Source organism: Prunus avium, chromosome 6 (assembly GCF_965620075.1).
Source record: "Prunus avium chromosome 6, drPruAviu1.hap1.1, whole genome shotgun sequence".
NCBI lineage: Eukaryota > Viridiplantae > Streptophyta > Magnoliopsida > Rosales > Rosaceae > Prunus > Prunus avium.
Genome location: NC_142289.1, coordinates 9285592 through 9309039, shown reverse-complemented (window position 1 = coordinate 9309039; position 23448 = coordinate 9285592). Strand labels below are relative to the sequence as shown.

Sequence of the window (23448 nt, the reverse complement as noted above, 5' to 3'; positions counted from 1 at the left end):
CCACTTTGCGAGTTTTATATGTATACAAACTTCTGATAAAGTTTAGATTAAAAATAAAAATAAAATCGTTATGAACAGAAGGCTCGCGAATCGAGCGGTCGTTTCTTTGAGTTGAAGTCACGTAGGATAATCGAACATACTCAATACGACGACGTTTGGATTGTCCGCTACAGTAGTATGCTGCAGAGAGAAAATAGTTGCACTGTGTCAGAGACTCACAGACTTGCAGTTATCGGCAGACCCCAATTCCATTAATGAACGTCGACGTTTCAAATCATCTCCAAATTCCAATCCATTGAGATCTCAAGCCCGAATTCGAACTGGTTCAAATCTGCACCAATGCCTCAAGAAAACTGGTTCCAATCCCTGAGATCCGAAGCTTCTCATTCTGATTGATTCGAATAAAAGCAATATTCAAATGGGGGTGGTGATTGAGAGCTCTGTTTGGGAGCCAAATCCTGGCCTTTACATATTCATCTTCTTCGCCTCTCTCTTCTCCATCCTCGCCTTCCCTTATGCTTCAAACAAGTACAGCAGCACTGGCAGCAGCAGCAGCTCCAGCAAAGCTCCGTCGCTCTTCGACCATGGAATCTCCCCCACCGCCTCCTCTCTCCGCTTCCAGAGGAACTTCCTTCTTATCTATTCTCTCGCCTCAGGTCTGTACGACGTCGTCTCGTATTTCCTTCCGGATAGATCTTCTTTTCTTTTGTTATTTTTGCTCTTTTAAGTTTTAGTTCAGCTTCCGTTTAAGTTTTTGTACTTACATTTTGTCATAAATCAAGCAGAATCGCATTTTAATCTTAATTTAGCTATTTGGTTTGGATCACTGATGGGGTTCTTATGACTTTTTGCTGTCAGTGATGGAGGGACTGTGGTCTGTATTTGGTGAGTTTGAGTTAGCTTACTACGGTTTAAGCAGAGAGCAAATGATGTTTTCTCTCTGTGTTGGATTTGCAGCTTCTCTTTTAATTGGTTCCTTCTTAGGCGTACTTTCCGATTTAATGTAAGTGCATTTTCAGGCCAGTCTTGCTTCTTGTTCGTTTTTCCAATGCTCAATGCTAAACCTTAATTGATTTCCTTTTTTTTGTAATTTGTGTAGAGGTCCAAAGAAAGTTTGTTTCCTCTTTTGCATTCTACACCTCTTTCTTGGCTTGTGGAAGAGAATTATTGATCAGCCGAGTGTTTTGGCTGCGAGCATTTGTTTGTCTCTCGCAGCTTCGATTTTTTCATTCAGTTTCGAGACGTGGATGGTAGTTCAACACGAAGAGGTTGTTCAGAAGTGCCAATTATTTCAGACTTGGTTTGCACGTAGAAACATCACTTAGTCTAGAAATGGGAGTGACTCATATATAGACTTTTGTACACAAGCAATTTGTTGGACTAGCTATAGTGCTAATTATGATGAAAACATTTATGTTTGCAGCAAGGGCACAGGCAAGATATGTTGAGTGAGACTTTTTGGTTGATGAGTTTCTTTGAGTCCGCATCTCTCATTGGAAGCCAGGTGCTTTCAAATTGGCTCATTGGTAATAATGTGGACAAAAACATGGCATCTCATTCCACTGCAGCCATCTTCTTGGCAATAATTGCCTTGGTTTGTCTTCTCAGAGGATGGACAGAAACCCCACAGAAAGTAGCTCTTAAGGAGTATAGGGCGTCTTTCTCTACATATATTTTTGGTGGTAAGAGTTGCATTCGTTTGAAAAAAATTATCTACTTTTCTTGTTCGTTTACTTAAATGAACTATACTGCTTGAATACATTCAGTATGAAAATGAATCAGTTAAATGAGCTCGAGTGAGACTGTAGTTCCAGATATAGTGAAGCATGTTAATTCCGTCAAAGGCAGATGCTTCGAATTTGTGTAAAATTTTGTTCTTGAGGATCAAACTCTTATTGCTTTGCACTTCATTCATTTGCTTGTTGCTATTTGCCTCCTATGATACTCAACTGTATCTGTTTGCCCCAATATGATCAACATGCCATCAATCCTCTGATCCAGGAGAGTAATTTTTTCCATTTCTATAATGTTCTTGATTAGCTAAATCACTTATGTCATCTTTCCTTTAACGAGCTGAGTACCTTGAAGATAATTTTCACACTTTTTAGGTGGGAGTGTTGTTTTTTAATCTTCACTTTTTAGGTGGGAGTGTTGGTTTTTAATCTTCACTTTTTCAGCAACTTATTATTTGCAGTTTAGAGGATTGATTATTTAAAGATGCTGTGCTAGCATGATTTAGCTGCTCTTTTGCATAATGCTTTGCAAATCATGGTGTGAGCTACTGTAGGTGTAAGCTTTAACTATACGTTTGGTGTGTATTCTTACCGTTGAAACTTTATATGGTTGGCAGATAAAAGAATATGGCTTTTGGTGTGGGCACAGGCTTGCCTTCACTTCTCTGTAGCAGTCTTCTGGATACTATGGGCCCCTACTATAGTGGTATGGTTTCTATAATTTAAAGCAAAATGTTTAGCGAAGTGAAAGGTACCATGGTTAATATCTGAACTACTTGAAACTTTATGTTAATGGGATTTGTTTTTTGCACTCAACAAAGAATTCTTTCTTATTCCTGAGTAAATTTAAAAGAGGGGTTTAAAGTTATTGAACCTTAGATATCATAGTTTCAATTTCTTCCATCAATTTTTAATAAATATGTGATTTTAGGCTGATGGACGAGAAGTGCACCTAGGGTTGATATATCCATGTTTTTTGGGCTCAAGAATGCTTGGAAGCACAATATTTCCATGGCTCGTTAGTGGACTGTCATCCCTGAGAACTGAGGATTGCCTAGTATATGCATTCATTATAATGGGGCTTGTATTGTCTATAACAGCGTATGATTATCAGGTAAAGATGTCTTCTGTAAATGGAAATATAAGAAATATGATCATCAGTTATGTTTAATGATAGTGGTTCCAAAGTTTAAATGTTTAATTGGTGATATGCAGGAAATTGGAGTATTAGTGACATTATTTTGCATATTTCATGCCGGTCTTGGCATGATTTTTCCTTCACTAGCCAGATTGAGGACAATGTAAATCGAACGAGTATTCTGTCTTTTTGTCCGCTAATGTCTCCTCTAAATATTATGCCTCAGGTTCAACTTTTGTTACGTGGATTTTAATTTGATGGTTTTCCTGCTTCTATTTGGTGTTCACAGGTATGTGCCTAATGCACTGCGTGGGGGGATGATAAGCCTTTCTCAAGCCCCAGCAAATGCAGCAATTCTGCTTTTTCTGGTGCAAGTAAGTGTTTCTTCCCAGGATTACTTCAACATAGAAAACATATGATTAAGAAACTCCCTGCCCAGTGAAATTGATGTGTGCCACCAGTGGTGGAGAGCAGCCACAGTAAAAAGGGGTCATAATTGGACTGGTAGATTCCACCATGAGATTTATTGATTAAACATCCATCCACTGACTTTTCTTGCTACCGTGTTATTGATGCAGGGAAAATACTACAATAACATTGGGAACTCAACAATCATAGCGTTTGCTGCCCTTGGACTATTCACAGCAGCTGGTTGCATGCACGTCTTGAAGCGATGGGGGAAGCAACCATATCACAACTGGCATAAACTCTGATTTTATACCAAACCATCAGCGAGCTTATTGGCTGAGTTGGTGAGTCCTGGAGATCATTAATGACTAGCAGAAATGAGTGTTTCAAAGAATTTCTGTGCCTCTGAATTCCACCTGAGGTATGCGACTATAGAAGTATGGGGACATAAATACTGAAAAAACAACAATATGTTGTAAGTTGCAAAAAATTGGATTGATATGGTCTTGTGTATTCCTTAGGAATCAACTGAATGACTATGTGCAAGACAGAAACCAGTTATCGGTTCCTTGTCACCGAGTTCAATTCAAGTTGCCAAACCCATCTGAACATCTTAACTTTCTGGGCAGGTCTGGTGGTTAGGCAGGAGAAGATGGGATTTACATGTTTACCATCAGCCCTCTGCACAGTTTAGGGATTTAGACCTCAGCAGTAGAGGCGAGAACTGCAAGTTTTTGTGATCCTCATTTTGAAGATTTGTTTGTAAGTTTTGCACTGAACTGACACAATTAGCAGTTTAGTTTGGCAAAAATTGTACTTAAATATGTGGAACAGAATGGAAATGTCAAAATTATTGCCAGATTTCTTTGATGATTGGATCGGTGAATAAAAAAAAGGTTCATAGTTGTCCTGTAAATCCAATGTGCATGTTTCGCTTTAGTGAGGAGTTTCTTTCAAATATGACTCAAACCCAAGACGAGTAAAGAAAAAATAGCTACCTCGTTTTCATCTGTTATAAATTTCTGAGCACAAACAGGGTGACAGAGAAGAGATATACAAACAGAAGCTATGAAGACCGAGAGAACAATGACGTTTGCCAGAACCTCGATTGCTTCTTGTTGTATTTGTTCTTTCATCCTCAAATTTGCTTCTTTCTCCTCTGACACCTTTCCCCACCCTCACTTTTATTAGCTTCTTATGGATTTCCTTTGCCCAAGTTCCCGAAGAACGAGGAGAAATGAGAGGGAATAAAAGGAAAAGACAGCAAAGAGGGAGAAGAGGTGTGAGTACTTTGTAGGCTTTTGTGGTTATCTGCCACGAAATCAATGTGCCATAAACTTGTGTTTGCAGGGCCTTTTTCTTAACAACTTCGTGATGGCTTGTTTAGCCAACTTGACTCTTGAGTTGTGTGAAAGCATGTCATGAAAAACACTCTGAACACTTTGACCGTGGCTTTTATTTACTCTTCTTTCTCATCACGTTAATTTTGTGTCAAAAAGTTAGCTTGAAAACCAAAGAGATTTAGATACGAACGTAGAAAGTTTCGAGTTCTTTTTCTTTCTGGTTTTGAGGGCATTACTAAAGAAATTATTGGACTCATGATGGAAATGGACTAAGGCATGCAATTACAGCTTCTTGCACCATTATGCAAAGGTTCTTAGCTACACTTCACATATCTTGCATTGCAACAGATGGAACCTTTCTTCATTTATTTAATTGAATTGCTAGATGCGACATGAGATATTGACACGATGAAAATTTATTGAAACTTCGATCATAGAAGAAAAAGAAGGCTCATTCTCAAACGACCCCCTCCGAGGGGGTTGGTGTGTGCTAATGCTCAGGTGTGGATCAAAATTTGAGCACTGCACAATGACACTCTAGACAACTACAACTAATCCTCTTGTTCTTGATCCCTGATCCACTTTGTAGCCACCCATTTTTCCCCTTCAATTACAGGACAGCTCCCATGTATCGATAACTGCAGAGGCGCATCCAGCCAATAATTAAATTAGAATGGAACAAAATAAACAAACTTCTCTTACAAGGAATGAGATACCTCATACAGGATAAATTTCACGAGAAATGCTAAGAAAAACGTTCTTTCTTTCTCATCAATACTTCTTGAAATGATGATAATAAGAATGATACTGGGAAGCAACTAACCATATCAATTGTACCATTTGGGATCAATGAATAAAATAAAAGTCCATCCCCTTTGCGTGGCTTCACTTTCAAACCAACACATTCCCGAAAATCATAGTTTCCATCCATGTTTGAGCCATTCTGCAGATCAAAAAAGGATGATGAACAATGGACAAACCAAAAGGGTGATGAGAAAAGCAGAGGTGTTCAACTCACCTCATAAGGAAACATGGTTTCACCACCTTCTTCAACATCAGTTAAATACAACAAGAATGATGCAACCTACAAAGATCAAATAAGACTAATGTAAGCATTCTTTAAAACCTTTTGGAAAATAAACATTATGATTCTATCAGATCTACAACTTGTTATGGTTACTATTAGTGTTTAATCTTAGAAGATGGTTTAATGACCACTCCTGGATGCAACTTAACTTCCGCTATTAGCATATTATTATTTGATTTGAACATGTAATCATTAATAAATTTCTAGAATTTGTTTGAACTGGTCAAGTGGATGAGCGCAGAACATCTATCTGCGACTTCAGACATGAAAGCACACACATCTATTTGGTTTCAAGAAGTCAATAGAATTTATCCTGGTAATACTCCCATGCCATATATCTTTAAGGTGATACAGAATGACCACCTGTGCTCTCCAACCCAAGTATAAATGTTGTACAAGTGTAGGAAATAAAATATTGAGGTTTATCTTTGCCTGGTTTTATTTCCTAAAATGTGCACTCTGGGGAGTGGGTGTGCAAGGGTTTCTGTGATACACAAGCCAAAAATAGAAAACAAATAATGACCAAATGAAACTCATGTTTTATATTGAAGATGTACCCTTTGGCTCTTCTGTGGACCATATTGATCAGGGTGGAATGCATCGTAATGAGAATTATACTTCTGCCCGATCTCATAGCGTAAGATGTTGAAAGCCTGAAACATGATATCCTCAGCTCAGACAATTTTACAAATTGGCCTGAAATAAAAGGTTAACTAATTCATAAAACAAGTAAAGCAGATTTAGCTTTTGCATAACAGAAACACATAGGCATGAAAGAATATCTTCACTATGATTACAACATCAAGTGTCCCATCATTACTTGGCAAATTAACATAAACAACCCATCAAGCAGCGGTACCTAACATTTAAATACTCATATAACAGTCTTGTCAACACTACCAAAAAAAGAACTTTTCCACGGCTCGGACCCATGCTGAGAAAATTTTTTGCCAACAAGAAATGGAACATCAAATACATAAAGTTAACTATATGCACAGCACACTTCCGATTTCTTAGGCACAAGAAAGAAATTTCCAAGAAGTTAGTAAACAGCTGGGTTCGTTATTCTGCCATGAACTGACTGAGGATTTTCCGACAACCCTCCTTCCCCCAACTCCATTCACCCTTCCTACCACAGTTTGTGATTGCAGGCATTCTCATTTATAATTTTAAGGAATAAAATTACTTTGGCAACAAGAGAAATTTTTTATTTGATGCTGTCATCTTGGACAGAAGAAAAACTTCCACGAGCATTGCTTAGAACGAAACATGACTAGGCATTATGATTTTGTATAGAGAGATATGATGAGGATGATGATAATAAGCTCTAAACTGTACACTAAATAGTACCTCTCCATAGGTCCTGGGAAGCATTGTTGCTCTTGCAATCTTTTCCTCAATTACATCCAGAGTCCCAGATTTATCATCAGAAGCGGAAAGAAACATGCCAGAACTGCTTGAAAAGACACTGTAAGCATGGTTTGTGGGATCTGTAATCACTCATATTAAGAAAACTATTCACATTTGGACCCGTTAGATTTATTCCTCTAAATATAAAATCATCAGATGCTAGTATTTCTCAGCTTGTATCAACACTCATAATATTTCACTAACAAGGCAGTCTTCAAAACTTTGGTGCAAGAGTAAAAATGGTATGCATAACAAGTACTAACAAAATATTAAGTTTGTGTACCTTGTTCGTATATCCTTCGTGTTCTCCTCTGTCTCACCCTCTCGCAAAGCCAAAGTTGATGGTTTAAGGCTTGGCTTGGCCATACCGATTATGCTTTCACATTGCTCCGCAGTTGCAAAATTAGGAAAATATAGTGCACGCGGATACCAACTCAAGACCTACGCAGTTCATATGCCCTTTTTCTTGTAAGCTAATAAAAATTCAATCTTTGATCCCACAAAACTCATACAACCCTAAATTGATCAAACTGTTTAAAGAATCGTCACAAAGAAAAGTCGACAACCGAAACCTGAAAGGGAATGGAAGTTAAAGAATCGTCACCGGTCTCTCCATAAGGCATCGAAGTATACTCTGTTTCCAACAGTCTCGTTCTCAGCCTATTATCACCACCACCCACATCCTGCCAAAAATCAAAATTTGAAAAATGTTAAATGAATTATTTTTGAAAAACTGAAAAACCCACTAAAGTTCTTGATCAAAAACAAAAAAACCCATAAAAGGAAAAATGAAAACTTTGCCTGAGAGAGGAGAGAGGAGCTGTAGAAGCCAGCGAGGAAGAAGAAGGAGCATAAGATGAAAGTGGTTGGTAACCCAAGTTTGGACTTCAACTTGAACTTGGAGCTCCAATTCCCTTTCCCGCTTTTGGCTCTCATTGTAATTTCAATTTGTCTTCAAATGCAGGTGGCAATGGTGGTGTGAATGGTGGCTTCTACTTGCTCTCTCGTCTGTAAATTTTTGTGCTTTTGTTTTGCGTTTGACAAACGACAGTCGATCAAAGACTTAATTGCAGAGTCTTTGTCAAGACTGTAAACAAGCGTGTTCTAAATTCTAATTGCGCGCACAGCACGGCGGGAGTTCGCGTAAAACTACTGAGATTTTTGTAATCTGACCGAAAAAAGAAGATTGAGATTTTTGGAACCAAATTACTGGGGGTGTAGTCAAGCTTAAAAGGATTTGGAATCCAATGGGTACAACGAATATATTTGGTCGGGGGAGTAAATTTCCCTGTTTTGCAAAGTGCTCAAATCCAAAGTCATAACCCACAGCATTGTGTCTCTGACAAAGTGGGTTAATAGATTCTTCCCAAGGTGGTCCTTTGGCTTTCATGGTTTTACAACTCTACTTTTTTCTTTTTCTTTTTTAAACTTTCGCTTTGTAAATTCAAATTCTACCTTCTCCATTGTGATTATTCTCATTTGTTCTGAAAAAGGTCAAGTATCATCCTTCATTATTCCAACTAGAAATAGAACCCCCAATCTTTTCTACTCCTGAAAAGATGGCACTAAATACCATTCTACACAACTTTTTAAGACTTTCCACAGAGAGAGAGAGTGAGAGAAAAGTTACAATCTTTTAGACGGTGAATATTGAAAAACCATGGCCAAAGAGGAGGAAATCAATAAGAAAATGACATGACGAAAAAGGGTATGATGAAAGAAATAACTCTTGGCCTAAGATATTACCCACAAAAGATCAAAGGTAGCCTAAGTGTCACTGGGGTCGCATCATATTCTCTCAATTCTTTGCCGTACTCATCGTTCGTGGATTTTCTTTTTTCACTTTTTACTGTGACAAATGTGTCTTTTACCTATTGACCGAAACAAATAAACGTATCTTTTACCTTTAGACACAGCCTTTTTTTTTTTTTTTTGGGTGAAAACCAAGATATCCCCCGCGTGATTGCGGGGACTAACCCTCGAGGTACTGTCGGGCGCAAAGCGAGAACCTCTCCCAACAAAGTCTACTCTATTCGCAAGCGCCTGAGATCGAACCCAGGACCTCTTATTTAAAGGATACAAGCCCCTTCCACTTGGACCAACTCCTGTTGGTAGTTGGTCGACACAGCCTTTTATATTTGGGTAGATTTTGATAATTATTTTTTTTTTTACTGCAGACTCCCTGGTTTTTCTCCCTCGGTTGGGTCCGGACTTTGGTCCCATGAGCATGAGGATTGCACACAAAACTGCGTGGAAGGTAACGAATTCCACATTGCATTTGCACAATCAACACCCCCAACACTCTGTTTCCACACACACACACACAAAACAAAACAAAATAAAATAAAATAACAAATCTCCGAAGGCCCCTAATAGCATTACTCTTTGGGAAATCTAAATTACAAGCCTACATAATTGACGGTCCAAAAGTACGCACACAAAGAAGAGGCTTGCACACATGTCCAATTGAGTGGGCCCACCCATGAAATACAAGTCCTTGCTTATCACACATTTTGTCCACCTGGCTTGGGTCACCCTCCAAACAAACCCTTTCCTTGCAAGTAAATTACAAATATAATTCTGATCAGTTGTTTTCCTCCACGTAAATAATGCATGGTCCTTGAAAAAACACAGCCATGTCTTTTAACTAGAGAGCTGAAACCTCACTCATCTCTTTCCCCAACTTCATGCCAGTTGAACAGAGAAATTCAGAGTACACCTAAACTGCGCTTGGTTCAGTTCAACTTGGGGAAATAGATGCTCCGGGCAGATGTATATTGCTCTCCGCTTTACAGTCCTCCACAAGTCAAGTTAGTGAAGGTTGGTAGCAGCTCCAGCTCATGGCTGATCCAATACCGCAGTACTCGAAGGCTACCCAAGGGGGTTTCTGTAAAAGCCTTGAAAGATGAGGCAGGCGGGGAAACGAGCGGTTTCCGTGGCCAGAGTTGGGATCCCGGGTCAGAAATCGAGGTTCCTTATGAACAAAGGCCGGTATGTTTTCACTTTCTCTGTATACCTTCCGCAAGCAATCCCATTTCTTCATCGGTCGACACAAATTAGATGAACTTATCCATTGAATGAGATTTCAGCAGGATCCGTTGTCTTTAGCTAGGGTCCAGTTGGTAATAATCACTACCCCTCTTGAAGAAACCTTGTGACAACAAATCTAGTTTTTCAGTTTTCTTAAATGAATCAGAAAATATAAAAGAAATAACAAGGAAAATTAGGCATCATGAGTAGTGAGTGAAATGCTTCATAAGCTATGGAAACAACGGCTCTTATGGCCAAGTAGTACCTATGCCCACTTTAAGTCATGGGATTGAAAAGGTGTTCGAATCCCAGAAGGGTAAGAGGAGGTTTTGAGGGAAAGTCAGGGCCATCCCTTATTATGCACCCCAGCAATTGGCCCAAAAAGAAAATGAATAGAAAAGGGAAAGGGAATCAGATTCAAACAGATTCCCCCGCATTATTTCTTGTAAGCAATATGCCATGAAAATTCATACTTACAGTTTTTTGGTTAGGTGAATGAGTACTCATCTCTGAAGGACGGAGTTTTATACTCGTGGGGCGAACTGGGACCTGGGCCTTTCCTCCTTCGTCTTGGAGGTTTGTGGTTGGTAACTTTCACAACTCTAGGAGTGCCTATTGCAGCTGCAAGCTTTAATCCATCAAGGGTAAGATATTGAACGTTTTAAAGTCAAAATAAAAAATATGCGGATATGGCCAGATACTTTATGTAGAGTAGTAGTGTACAGAAAAAAATAAATAAAATTAATGTCTCGGGACCAACACGTCTTTCTGAAACTAGAAGAGAAATGTATCTCGTGCTTCCAAATGTCTAAGACTATACTCAAACGGTCAGCAAAATCACACACAGAACCACTGGCATATTACTAAAAAAGTTAAACAAGAAGCACATATCAGCACCAGCAAGAGGTATTTCATTTGTCCTTACTCCAGTTGTTCCAACCTTGCAGGATCCTCTAAAATTTGCGCTAGCTGCTGGAACTGGAACTCTTTTTGTTGTATCGTTGATCGTCTTAAGAATTTATCTGGTACTATTTTCAGCTTACTTCTTCTTATAATCACTACTGGAGTGCATGCGTGGAAGTTTGACATTGAGCACTAGCAAAAGCTCATAGCCAAAACTACAATATTCGATAGGAAAACCACTGCATGGTCTGTTATGATACTGACAATAATGGACTAAATTCTACTGGTCACAATATATATTATTTGTTTCCAGTCCCAAATACAAGAGAACATACTTGTTTAATGTACAGGTTCCCCAGTATGTAAGGATTCCATGAAACAAATGCACGGCACTCCCAAAAATAATAGCAATGGGAAAAAAAAAAAAAAAAAAACTTAATCTTTTAATCGAATGAATGTTACTTCCAAGCAATTTTCATGCTTGATATTTGTTTGATACACCTCTTGATGTAGAATTTTTAAAGCAAGTAAACCATATTATCATTCCTATTGCAGGGATGGAGTTATGTTGGTGATCGACTACTATCAGCAGTCATACCTTACGAAGAGAGTGGCTGGTATGATGGACAAATGTGGGTAAAGCCACCTGAGGTTAGCACCCTTAACCTCATCCTTTCTCAGTTAATAAGAAACAAGGATGAAATCGTCCTGGACAAGTTAGCCTTCCAAGTTCAATCACATCTTATTCAAGTATTCAACTGAAACAGGCTAAGTAGAATAATCAGTAAATGATAAAATTCATTCAAAGGAATTTACTAATCACATGAGGCTTGATGTTTATGCATATATTGCATCTCTACATCAAAACCTCGAAATTATGATTATGCTGTGGAAACGAATTTGTAGCATATCATTAGAGCTTAATACTGAAACAAGGTTTCTGATAGTCAACTGTGTATATATGTGTGGTGTATATGTGCAAATGCATGTCATGGAGAATAATTTATGAGATATTAACTAAGTATGGTTATCAGAGAAGGTGAAAATCTGAATGTATCTAAAACTGGTACACTAAGAAATTTAAACAATTAAAAAAATCAGGGTCCGTGTCCTACATAATGGGAATGAAATCTATCAAGGTAAAAACACATCCAATTGAACAGAAAGAAAAAACATGTAAAACCATCTAGGCCTGTGGCAACCCATAATTTAGGTAGATATCAACAAAGCATGATGATCCTAATGAATTTCATCATTTGATTACTAAGAGAAATAAACGTCAAGTAAAAGAGAGTACTTATACTAAAATAAGAATAGGTAAGTATTTCCACAATACCTGTCATGTCACAATTCTTGTTACCCCGTTGCTATGGCGGACCATTTCATCTTGTGGCCAACCACTGAATAAATGATAGCAGCATACCTAAGTGAATCTGATCTTAATTTGAGACTCAGAAAAAAACAAATAAGAGTTTCCCATAGTTAAGAGTTTTGCTACCATAAGTCAAGATCAGCTTATTCTTGGAGTTGTCCGGTTGAGTGAACAGTCAGAATGAATATGGTACAGGAGGGCATGAGATCAACCTTCGCCTTCCCTCTATTACCCATACAGATTAATGCAGGAACCATCTATGTGTAAGGTTTCACCACTGAAAACTAACACCTAAATTTTTTCCTGTAGGTCTTGGCTCGTGATAGACTATTGGGCTCTTACAAGGTACTAGCAACTGGAACTTGAAATGTATGCCAAATATCAAAATACATCCCAGAGAAGGATGGATGCATGCTAAACAAAGTTATTTTGAGGTGGAAGAAAAACAAAATGCACAGATGCACACACCTTAGTTTTCAAGGCACTACAAAAGATGTGAGCTGCCATGTATAAACTTCATCATTAGAATTATGAGATTCATGTGAAAAATTGAAAATTTATGCAAGCAGGTTAAACCCGTCATCAAATTGCTGAAACAGACTCTAGTTGGAACAGGGGCATTACTTGTCACAGGAGTGTTGCTGTTTATCTTTGCTACACCGGTGGAGGATTTCATTCACACCACATTTGGCATAAAAGATAACTCATCAAATGTTTCCGCCTCAAAGATCAGCACAAAGTTCAACATAAGGTTTTATAGATAAATAGAGATTGCAACCCTCTGGTCAATTATTTACAAATAAGTTTTTTTCTACTTTGTTCTCCAATGTTACTTAATCTTGCAGAAAAGAGGAGTTGCTAAAATTGCCTACGGACGTGAGGTCTGATGATGATCTAGCAGCAGCCGCTGCTGAGGCTGCTGATGGAAGACCAGTCTACTGCAGAGATAGGTTTTATCGTGCATTAGCTGGTGGGCAGTACTGCAAATGGGAGGATCTACTTAAGTGATGGGCAAAAGACAAAGGAAAAGAACAATTCATATGAAATTCCATATCATAATATACAAAATTGTTTTACAAACTAAAGTAGTGACCTGCATAGCAATGCAATATCCATTAAGGAAAATCCACTAGCACTGGCAAATACATGGGGGGAGGGAGTGGGTAGCGTGATATGGTGGCATGCCACCTTAGTCACCACCTAATTTTATAAAACAGATTCTGTAAAAGCATTTGACAAATAGAATTTTCTCTATAACTATGCTCTGTAATTTGTTTAAACAGCAAAAATGTAAGGTTCTATCTCATTATATTAGTAGAACAAATTATTAGAAAATCAGAGATAAACAAAGCATGAAAGAAGGAAATGAGGTAGAACGCACACGCATATATAAGGTGATGTGTCAAAAATTGAGCACATCATGTCTGATTTACTACTTTGCTGTACATTATGCAATTAATGGAAGAGGAAAAATTACCAACTTTTCAAAGAAGATAGTAACTATACATGATAAACATGGGGAACCATGTAAAATTAAAAACGAGGAATATATATATCATAGCTATGTGAGACATATCAAAATACCATTGGTTTGCTTCCACATTATCTACTACCACCTCAACGCTTTTTGCCAAATGAACTTCCTGAAGGAACAACTAGACAGTCCTAAATATCTAAATGATAATCTTTACAAGTCTTGATAGCAGGATGAAAAGTCATCTTCTTCAACACCAATCACTGCCAGCCATACTTGGTATCCAAACAACCTTGATTAGTGAGGTTTGCAAGAAATCAACAACAGAGCCTCTGATGTCAGAAATCAAGCATTCTACCACGGCAGATAGCTCAGCCAAATTAGTGTGAAGCCACAAGCAATATCCCTTACAAACAAGTTTGTAGCACCAATTGCAAGCTCTAAATAGCTGTACTTCAAAAAGATGCGAAGAGCCATTTGTGATCATGAATGCTAATTGCTACACCAAATTATAGTGTATGAGAGCCCCAAAGGATATCTCTCCCAAAAAAGTTCCGCAAACACTAGACAATTGACCTTCAACTGTATGCTATCATCATGGTGAAAACTAATAACAGGATACAGGATCATTGCTTTTGCACTAATTGCAGATGTGTAAGCAATCTGACACCCTGATTAGAGCAAAGCAAAATCAACGATGAATCCTTGGATCTCAGAAAAGAGGCATTTAGCATGCAAGAGAGCTGTAGAACCCATGGTGTGTAGTTCCCCAACTAATATACCTAATAAACAAGTCTTTTGCACCAATTGAGAATTTTAAAAATCCGTTTGTCAACAACATCCCTGAATGCACTTTTCCTTCTTTTTGCATCTTCAAGATCCAAAGTTCTATATGCAAGAGCAAGAAGATACATTGCAGGATGGAGTCTCCTGCACATACCATAAAACGGATAGTAAGTGTATTTCAAAAGGTATTAAAGCACCAATTAAAGTCATAATGGACTAATAGAGGGATAATATACAAAAGAGCTCCCTGAAAATAATAAACATGTAAAGACAACACCATTAATCATAATGCTGGCATTTGACAAGAAACACAAAAAGAAAATTTTAATAAAAAATAAAAACACTAAATTTGAAAATAAATTCTGAGGTTTCACTTTGAACACATTTTTCAAGCCATTATAAGATTCACCAGATCTCATTTTATTTTTTTTCAACTCTTAACACACAGTTTGGAACCAGATGGAAAAAGGGTTCAACTCATTTGCAATTTAATTCATTGAATTAATTCGTAATGAATTATTATGCTTAGAACCGAACATCAAACGCGATGTGTTCCAAACTCATTAAATTTACAGTATAAGTTAATATAATTCATACAAATTGAACATAAATGCAAAACAAGTTCAAAATTAAAATTCCTGTTCTATTTAGTAAAGTAATTAAACACTAGAGTTGAGAAAAACTGTGAATGATGAAAAAGAGCTCAACCTCAAAGCACACGACCTACTTACTGTTCAAATTGTTTGCCTGCATCAAAGCCATCCCAATACCGTTGTGATGGCAACATCCGGCCTTTCTTATCTCTGCCAAATGTTTCAATATACCAACCACCTATATCATGCATGCCACAGCGAGGCTCAAACAGCCAAAATCTGTTCGCATAAGCTAAGTTATGAAAACTATTTAATGATACAATATGTTGGACTAATTTCATATGATATACATAGGACTAACAGGATTACTCTAACCAACAATTTTTTGGGTAGCTTACGTAAAGCAGTCTCACTTGAGAACAGAGAAGTAGATTTATAACTATGAAAGTGATATCACATTACTCTAATCTAAGTAAACTGAAGAAGAACAAAAGGAAGCACATAAAGAATAACAATGGTAGCAAAATTTTTGCATGCTTTGATAAACATTACAAACAATTGTCTGGTGATGCCAAAACTATTAAATTTAACACACAATTATGAAGAGAAAGAAATTACGCATGACAAAGCCATAGCATGCTCTTGCAATGAAGAAATAACATGGAGGCATATTTACATGAAAATAAAGTACCAGAATGAATCCGTTACTGAAATTAAAGTGAAGCTTTCATACGGATGTCGCAGCTTACTTGCTTGGTGGTAACCGGGCTCTACTGCATCTACACTCACAAACAGAAACCTTTTCTCCCAATTCATACCAAAACATGTGTTTCACCTGTACAAATGTTAAAAGTATAAATATAAGAATAACTAATTTGAAAATAGTCTATATATTATAAAGCACCTCTAAGGCAAATATAATTAGAATCACACAAACAGATATATGACACAGACAATAACAAAATTTCAGGCTGGCAGTTATGGTGACCAATAATGGTTCTTAACAAGATGCTTCATGCAATGATATGCATTTGTACAAAATGAACCCCCTAGAATAAAAGTCATGTCAAAATATAATATTTATGCAGGCAATATGAGAAAAAGTAACCATCTCTAACACCAAATCCGTTTTAGTTTAAAGAACTATTGACGATCATATGTCAGTGCAAGTACATCTTAGAATATGCACCACTGGTATATACAAGAAATTGAGGAGGATCATGCAGAATCTGAAACCTGCAGATTTTCCCTCTAATCAAATATGACAATATATAAACTTTAAGCAAGAAATTGTATCAATAAGGATGAAAGCCAAAGGGCATAAGAACTTAAGAAAACCAGGTTTACAAACCAGCAATGTTCTATGCTTCATAATCACATGGGTTTTGGTACCACTGCTATTGTAGACAAGGCAAGACCCTTCTTCTGAGCTAGTCCCTAATCCGGTTATAGTTCCCATTAGAATCCTTGATCCAACGGCAGCACCTGAAAAAGAATCTTCAGTAAACCCTTCGCTGGTATGGACAGGATTTTCATTAGAGCTCAGATATACATGAATGTGATCAGACTCTTCATTCTGCATCCCATCAGAGTAGCTTTTTGGAGGGGCTCTGGTGGCTGTAGCAACCACCCTCCCAGATATATGCAATTCTAAATCTTTATATGCATCTGATGTTTCATCTGTAACATCCCAGGTTCGCACATGAGCATTTCCAGCATCATCAACACCACCAGAGTTCATGCAGATGCTCAAGTCCTGAACAGATTGACAAATCCCCAAACCCGCAGATGTGGAATAACTTAATTTCTTATTGCTGTAAGATGATAACTCTGGAACTATATTGACCAGGCAGACCATCCCAAAAAGATCACGGCCTGAAACCAAATGCAGCACCTCTGGAGTTTCACACACAGATCTCTCTTCAGCTTCAAAGCAGTCAGGAAGAAGGTCCATAGACTCAATTAGAGGGCCATAGTACGCCGCACGTACAGCTGAATAAAAATCTCCCTCAAGAACATCAAAATAACCTGTTCCAACAACCACCTTCCTCTCTGACAGCACATCATTTATAGCAAGTCTATACCACTTCAACCATTCAACAACTTCCATCCGCTTATATGTAGTTAGATGACGCTTGTACATGTGCAATGTCATGCCGCACCCAGAATGTTTCTGCATAAAATTTCTCTGAGATAACAGGTCCCTGTCATAATGGGCCCTCTTTTCACAATCTGAAAGAATCTGCAATCCATTATCGATTGTGCAGTCAGGTCAGAATACCTGTATTTGCCTTGTAATTTGTAAATTCCTCTTTGGATGATTGCTCATAGAAGGGTAAATACCTACGATCTTATTCAAAGAAGAAGGCCTATTGTTTGTATCACTTTATTAGTGCATCATGTGCAAAGAAGATGCTGAGGGTATTGACCATATTTTCCTTCATTGTTCCATTGCTTTAGACTACAGCACGAGCTGTTTAGGAAAGAAAGGATAAATTGAATAATTTCATTTTTGTCTGTCCCTTTGTTTGCTAAGAGACTTTTTTCTTTTGGTGGAGGGAAAACGAGGTCAATTTTCTATTTGTAGCCTCTTCCATTTTAATGGTAGAGATACCAAAAGTTTTATTCTTTCTTACAAAACAAACTGAAGTGGCAATTTATATGGTACATTTCCTACAGCCTACACAGACTAATGTGATACCCGCAGCATGCCACAGATAAGCTGCAGTGTCAGTTGGTACACGGAAACTGCAGTAAACATCCTATTTGTTCTTCTAAGAATCCAAGCAATAAAGTTCTCCCAAGCTTAAGTTTTTTAATCTAGCTATAATACAAACCCCAATTCCTTTTTCACTAATCCAATTATAAACTTCAAGACTTTTTTTTCTTTTGAATGAAAATTTAAGTATAATCACTTCCCAAACCATGTAATGTTCATTCATCATAACCAAAAAAGTAGATGAAAATGAGTTTAAAATCGAATAATTAAAATCAGATAATTGAAGACAACCTCATAGGCGGCGAGGATTTGCACGAATCTGCGAGAAGCATCGGAATCGTTCGTGGACTCGGCGAGGTCCGGATGAGTCTGTTTCGCCAATTTGTGGAAAGACGCTTTGATTTCGGCAAATGAGCTGGTTTCTGAAACGCCTAAGACCTCATAGGCGTTCTCTGAGGTGAACTCGGCCCGATTTGACTCGGTTCTGCTACTGAACCACCGAGTTCCAGTACTCTGATTGAAGAGAAATAAGAGATAACACCTTTGATTTGGTCGAATTGAGAGCAGAGGAAATGGAAGACGGCGAAGCAAATCTCCGGGATGAGAAGCCATTTTTTAATTTTACTTGTTTATTGGGGAATTTTGGAAATTTTGGAAATGGTGGAGCAGCTGAAACATTGAGCGACGAACAGTGAAGGTGAGGTTTGGGGAGGCACACTGAGACTGAGGAGTGTATGGAAGTTGACAGGTGCCGCTCGCTGCGCGTTCGTTAGAGGAAGTGAATGGTCCGGTCTTAACACGTGGCACCAGAGTTGCATGGATTCTAATTTCAATTTTCTTTTATGATTTCTTCTTCAACGATTATCATTGGTGACATTTTTAAAGAACTCGCTCCCATGTTCTCCTCTCTTTTTCTGTGTTTTTTGTTGTTCATATCTCCAGTCACTCACTCCAATTAGGGGGAGAAGGGGTGGGGTTGGTCCGCTGGGATTACTTTGTAACTTATTTGCGGGTTGATCGAGGGTGGTGGATGGGTGGCTACGGGAATGTGTTTATACCCTAAGTTTTGAGTCCGGTTTTCCCGTTACCAAAGTTCATGTGCCCCATGTTTCTTCCTTACTTTTGTGACATGTGGCACACAACTTAACAAGAGTTAACTCTGTTAATTCTCCTTTTATCATTTTTTTCTTTAATTAAAACAATTAAAATATGCTATATTAGAAAACACGTTTCATCTTCTACGCTACACTTTTCAACCCCTACATCTTCTCTGCATTGCAAAACTCAGCCACTTCATTTTCTCTGCTCCACAAAACTCAGCCCTGTTGTTTTTCTAGTTCGCTTGTTGGCTGTTGGTTCATCAGGAAAGCACACTCTGCTCTTCATGTTTTTTTCTTCTGCTTTTTGATTGCTGGTTTTCGAGCATCGTATGAAAAACTTATAAATATATAACTTGCAACAATCATATACCCAAATATGCCATTCATTTGAACCAAATTCATTTGGTTTCAATCTTGTGATGACTTTGTAGCCAAGTGTCCAGAGACAGCTTGAAAATAAGATCAATTTAAAAGGCAAGATGGGAATTAACTTCTAATCAACCAAAATGGTGGAGGTATGCTTCAGCCAAATCAACCTTCTTCCTTCTCTTTTTTGGAAAAAAAAATATTGAAACCAAATGAATTGCATAATGGGTATATAATTATCGCAAATTAATCATTTAAAAGCTTCTTGTGCGATGGCTCCAACACTAGCAACCAAAAAGGGGGGGAAAATTATGAAGTAGGCTTACCTTACGAATCAGTGGTCAACGAGCGAAATATATGTAGGGGCTGAGTTTTGGTAATTATATACCCATTACGCAATTCATTTGATAATTATATACCCAAGATGAAGCGGCTGAATTTTGCATACGATGCTAAAAAACCAGCAATCAAAAAGCAGAAGAAAAAAACATGAAGAGCAGAGCGTGCTAACTTGATGAACCATCAGCCGACGAGCGAACTAGAAAAATAAACCTTATGCAGGGGCTGAGTTTTGTAGAGTGGAGAAGATGAAGTGGCTGCGTTTTGCAGTGCAGAGAAGATGTAGGGGTTGAAGTGTAGCGTAGAAGATGAAGCGGCCTGCAAATTTTTTTTGTCAAACATGTTTTCTAATATAATATATTTTAATTATTTTAATTAAAGAAAAAAAATGGTAAAAGAGAGTTAACAGAGTTAAACTCCTGTTAAGTTGTGTGCCACATGCCACAAAAGTAAGGAGGAAACATGGGGGCACAGGAACTTTGGTAACAGGAAAATCGGACTCCTAATTTTTCCCCTTCGGCCCCACAAATAGGTATGACTTGGCTAGGCCCATAAGGCCCAAAGGCCGTAAATTGAAACCTCGGCCCAAGTTTTTGATCCAACCCAACGCGGGGATTGATTAAGTCAATGACCCATTAACACGACACGAATTTGCAAGAAAATTTTAGCATTTTGGTTCGAGTTATTGTGTTGTGTTGATATCGTGTTGACCCGTTAGCCACTCGTTAAGCTAACGGGTCATGTCGTGTAAATTTGCGAATACCTGTTAATCCGTTAAGCTCATGGGCATTTTTGTAAATTTATATATTTCTTCTTTTGTTTTTCTTTTTTCTCCTTCTCTTTCTTCTCTTCCTCCCCATTCCCCCAACTCTCCCACTGTCTTTCTTCTCTTTTCATTATTTTTCTCTGAAACCAAACATGGCTTTCTTCTCTCTCTCAACTCTCCCACTTCTTTCTTCTCTTTCCATTATTTTTCTCGGAAACCAAAAATAGCTTTCTTCTCTCTCTCTCAACAAACCCTCTCTCTCACAGCTTGTGTCATTAATGGAGGTTTATGGATTGGGGAAGGAGGATAGAAAGAGGAAGAGGCATGGTTTTGTAAGTGGTTTTTTTTTTTCTTCAATTTTCAAATTTTTTATTTGTATTTTAATTCTTAACGAGTAAAATGGGTGGCGTCATGTAATTTACAAATTGTAACAAGGCGTGTTCGCGTTTGACATTTTCCACCTGTTTTCTTATCGTATTGTGTCATGTTAACCCTTTAAAAAAAGCAAGTTAACCCAAACAATGCAAACACGACACAAATGCCAAGTGTTCCTCGGCACAATATAAAGAATTATATCGATCGTTAAGAGCATTTCAAAGAGAGTATGCAAAATAACGTAGGTATACCATATATTTTGTCTACTCTTTGGAGGAAGAAAATGCTTATGTAACCCATCAAACATGATTTGCCTACTCATTATACTCTTGGTGATTGCTCTATAAAACAAAAATTAGTATCTTGCAACTTCATGAATGATTTTGTGATGAAAAACCCAATGTAATTGTATATAAATTAATTAGCTTATACATTCAATTTTTGCCTGCAGTTGGGAGCTTAAGTCACATGATCCTTCTAAAAATCATAAATAATCCATATTAATTTTATAATATCATTTACTTCGAGGTAGTTGATGAAATTGAAAGACAAGACAAGACTATCTAATAATGGACCTCCTAGTCATGAATAGCAAATAATCAATCCTAATCTTCCATTTGAATATGAAATATTTAATAATTTGTGTAGCTATACTATTACTGGTTTCAATAAATAATAGTGACACAACACCAGCAGATAGATGGTTGTCGGGAAATGGAAGGTACAAAAATATTATTTGCTTCAACCCACATGACATGTGTGACAAATTGAAGTCACAAGGGCTTTTATCTTTGTATCTATCTTATTGGAGACAATTCAAATATTTTTTTTATAAGGATTCGTGGCATTATTCAATTCTCTACAGTATAAGCTACAGAGATATAATTGAATGTTTGTGTATTATAGAAATCAAACTGAAAATTCTTGTAAAGGTCTTGTAGTTCAAGCAGGTAAAAGATTATATATGTAATTAAATTTCCTCCTTAGTATCGCTTGTATTTAAAAAAAAAACTGAATTTTTATTTTCTAGAAATTAGGAATTTAAGAGATGGTTCAACTCCCAATGTGATGAATATACAGGAAGACTGGAATTTGACCAGCCAAAAAGGAAAATCATAAAAGACTGGAAATCCTGATTTAATTAAATAAAAGTGGTAGGTTTAGATGGTTGTAGCTCCCAACCAACGGATGAGATTGACTGATAGAGCATTGTCCTTACTTTAATAATCAGACCACCATGCACACTGACTGCCCTAATAAATCTACTGGTCTGCAACTGCAGCACAAACAGGGTAAACAAGGACGCTTTTCCTTTCTCTAAAGATAGAGATAAGAGTAATCACTTCTGACGCTTGTCATTTATTTTTGCCTTACTTAATTACTTTCCTCATCTCACCAGTTTGTTCCTTTATTTTTATATCCAATCTCGCTGTCCATTTCCACTATGGGGTGCACGTGACCTTTAGGTCCCCAGTGGCATAAATTCAGAGCTAAAATATGTATAAAGTTTTTAGTAGAATTATGTGTGTATTAATAAGGACAATGAGCTTGTTCTTATGTAGATAAATGGGGGCTATATCCCTATCTCTATATACAAACCCGTGAGTGAGATTTCTTGTCGTGGTTGTTTATTATGTGTGTGGTGGGAAACGTAATGCGTTGGTTGGCGGTACTCGCCAAAGACTCAACCACCGAAAGACAAACTTTGATGGAAATACGTACAATATAAATTATTATTAAGGGTTTATTTGGAAGTGATTTTGGTTCAGAAAGAAACACATTCCACGTGGTTTTTTAGAAAATTACTAGTGATTTTAAGTGATTTTGGGGAGAAGAAGCGTCTCCCATGTATTACGCCATAAAATCATTCAAAGTGATTATTTGAAGAAGTGACGTTGTAAAAGTGATTATTGGCTTTTTCATAATCACTCTCAAACGAGCCATAACTATCACTAGAGAGTACATAAAGAGAGTAGATAAAGTAGAATAGAGAGACACACCCGTGAACCCAAAAAACCTAAAAATTCAACATTTTTTTGACATTATATGCGGTGCTGCTCAACAATCTGTGATGAAATTGATAAGTTTGGATTGTAGTTCGGAAATTGGGTAAATGGTAGTGCATAACTGGATCTCACAACATTGGTTGGGAATTTATTATATTATATGACTAAAAAATGCTATTGACAATCGTTCACGCACACGTCATTACGAAGAACGTTGTGAACTGTTGATGTAAACGAGTCTCAAAACCTATTAACCACAAATATCTTCACAAGAGCGTGTGAGCGAGTGAGCGAGTGTCCCTAACACGAGATATTTAGGTGGGAAAAAGTGTTCAGACTTGACGGCCTTTATCTGCAAAGAGAAACTGAGCGCAAGGTTAGTGAGAGAATCTAATCTACACCACCAGCTACTAGTGTACAAGGCATGGGTAAAGATTAAAAGAAAGAAAAGCCTGAAATGCACGTGACGAAAGCTTAATAAGCTGTTTCCACTCACTCAC

General features: G+C 37.5%; 4 protein-coding genes across 10 annotated transcripts; 2 read left to right on the top strand and 2 right to left on the bottom strand.

The window, feature by feature from the left end:
* Positions 1 to 64: 64 nt before the first annotated feature.
* Positions 65 to 4195, top strand: LOC110753047 (Major facilitator superfamily protein). 4 transcript variants are annotated; one of them, XM_021953844.2, is made up of 10 exons: positions 65 to 656; positions 859 to 1003; positions 1100 to 1268; positions 1424 to 1682; positions 2351 to 2439; positions 2665 to 2847; positions 2949 to 3034; positions 3161 to 3245; positions 3450 to 3623; positions 3909 to 4195. In XM_021953844.2, exons 1-9 carry the CDS (start codon positions 419 to 421, stop codon positions 3582 to 3584), a joined length of 1389 nt encoding a protein of 462 aa, XP_021809536.2. In that variant the 5' UTR covers positions 65 to 418; the 3' UTR covers positions 3585 to 3623; positions 3909 to 4195. The 4 variants fall into 4 exon arrangements, 2 of the variants coding, with proteins under 2 accessions (XP_021809536.2, XP_021809535.2); XR_002526099.2 differs by having other exon boundaries at positions 66 to 656; positions 3450 to 3700; positions 3801 to 4195; XR_002526100.2 differs by having other exon boundaries at positions 67 to 656; positions 3450 to 3700.
* A 761-nt stretch (positions 4196 to 4956) lies between these two features.
* Positions 4957 to 8435, bottom strand: LOC110753045 (putative prolyl 4-hydroxylase 9). Of its 2 annotated transcripts, none has more exons than XM_088254005.1 (8): positions 7921 to 8435; positions 7692 to 7802; positions 7403 to 7560; positions 7060 to 7177; positions 6267 to 6362; positions 5641 to 5706; positions 5446 to 5565; positions 4957 to 5260 (listed from the first exon to the last, which is right to left on the bottom strand). In XM_088254005.1, exons 1-8 carry the CDS (start codon positions 8053 to 8055, stop codon positions 5174 to 5176), a joined length of 891 nt encoding a protein of 296 aa, XP_088110131.1. In that variant the 5' UTR covers positions 8056 to 8435; the 3' UTR covers positions 4957 to 5173. The 2 variants fall into 2 exon arrangements, with proteins under 2 accessions (XP_088110131.1, XP_021809533.2); XM_021953841.2 differs by having other exon boundaries at positions 7060 to 7162; positions 7921 to 8430.
* A 1287-nt stretch (positions 8436 to 9722) lies between these two features.
* On the top strand, positions 9723 to 13730 carry CGLD27 (DUF1230 family protein (DUF1230)). Its single transcript, XM_021953857.2, has 7 exons — positions 9723 to 10110; positions 10641 to 10793; positions 11097 to 11174; positions 11608 to 11703; positions 12734 to 12769; positions 12994 to 13175; positions 13270 to 13730. The coding sequence occupies exons 1-7, from the start codon at positions 9877 to 9879 to the stop codon at positions 13430 to 13432; spliced, it is 942 nt and encodes a 313-aa protein (XP_021809549.2). The 5' UTR covers positions 9723 to 9876; the 3' UTR covers positions 13433 to 13730.
* Positions 13731 to 13885: 155 nt separating this feature from the next.
* On the bottom strand, positions 13886 to 19042 carry LOC110753051 (Chaperone DnaJ-domain superfamily protein). 3 transcript variants are annotated; one of them, XM_021953855.2, is made up of 5 exons: positions 18288 to 19036; positions 16629 to 17519; positions 16027 to 16112; positions 15416 to 15556; positions 13886 to 14828 (listed from the first exon to the last, which is right to left on the bottom strand). In XM_021953855.2, exons 1-5 carry the CDS (start codon positions 18606 to 18608, stop codon positions 14681 to 14683), a joined length of 1587 nt encoding a protein of 528 aa, XP_021809547.2. In that variant the 5' UTR covers positions 18609 to 19036; the 3' UTR covers positions 13886 to 14680. The 3 variants fall into 3 exon arrangements, 2 of the variants coding, with proteins under 2 accessions (XP_021809547.2, XP_021809548.2); XM_021953856.2 differs by lacking the exon at positions 15416 to 15556 and having other exon boundaries at positions 18288 to 19042; XR_002526101.2 differs by lacking the exon at positions 13886 to 14828 and having other exon boundaries at positions 15417 to 15556; positions 15969 to 16112; positions 18288 to 19042.
* Positions 19043 to 23448: the final 4406 nt, after the last annotated feature.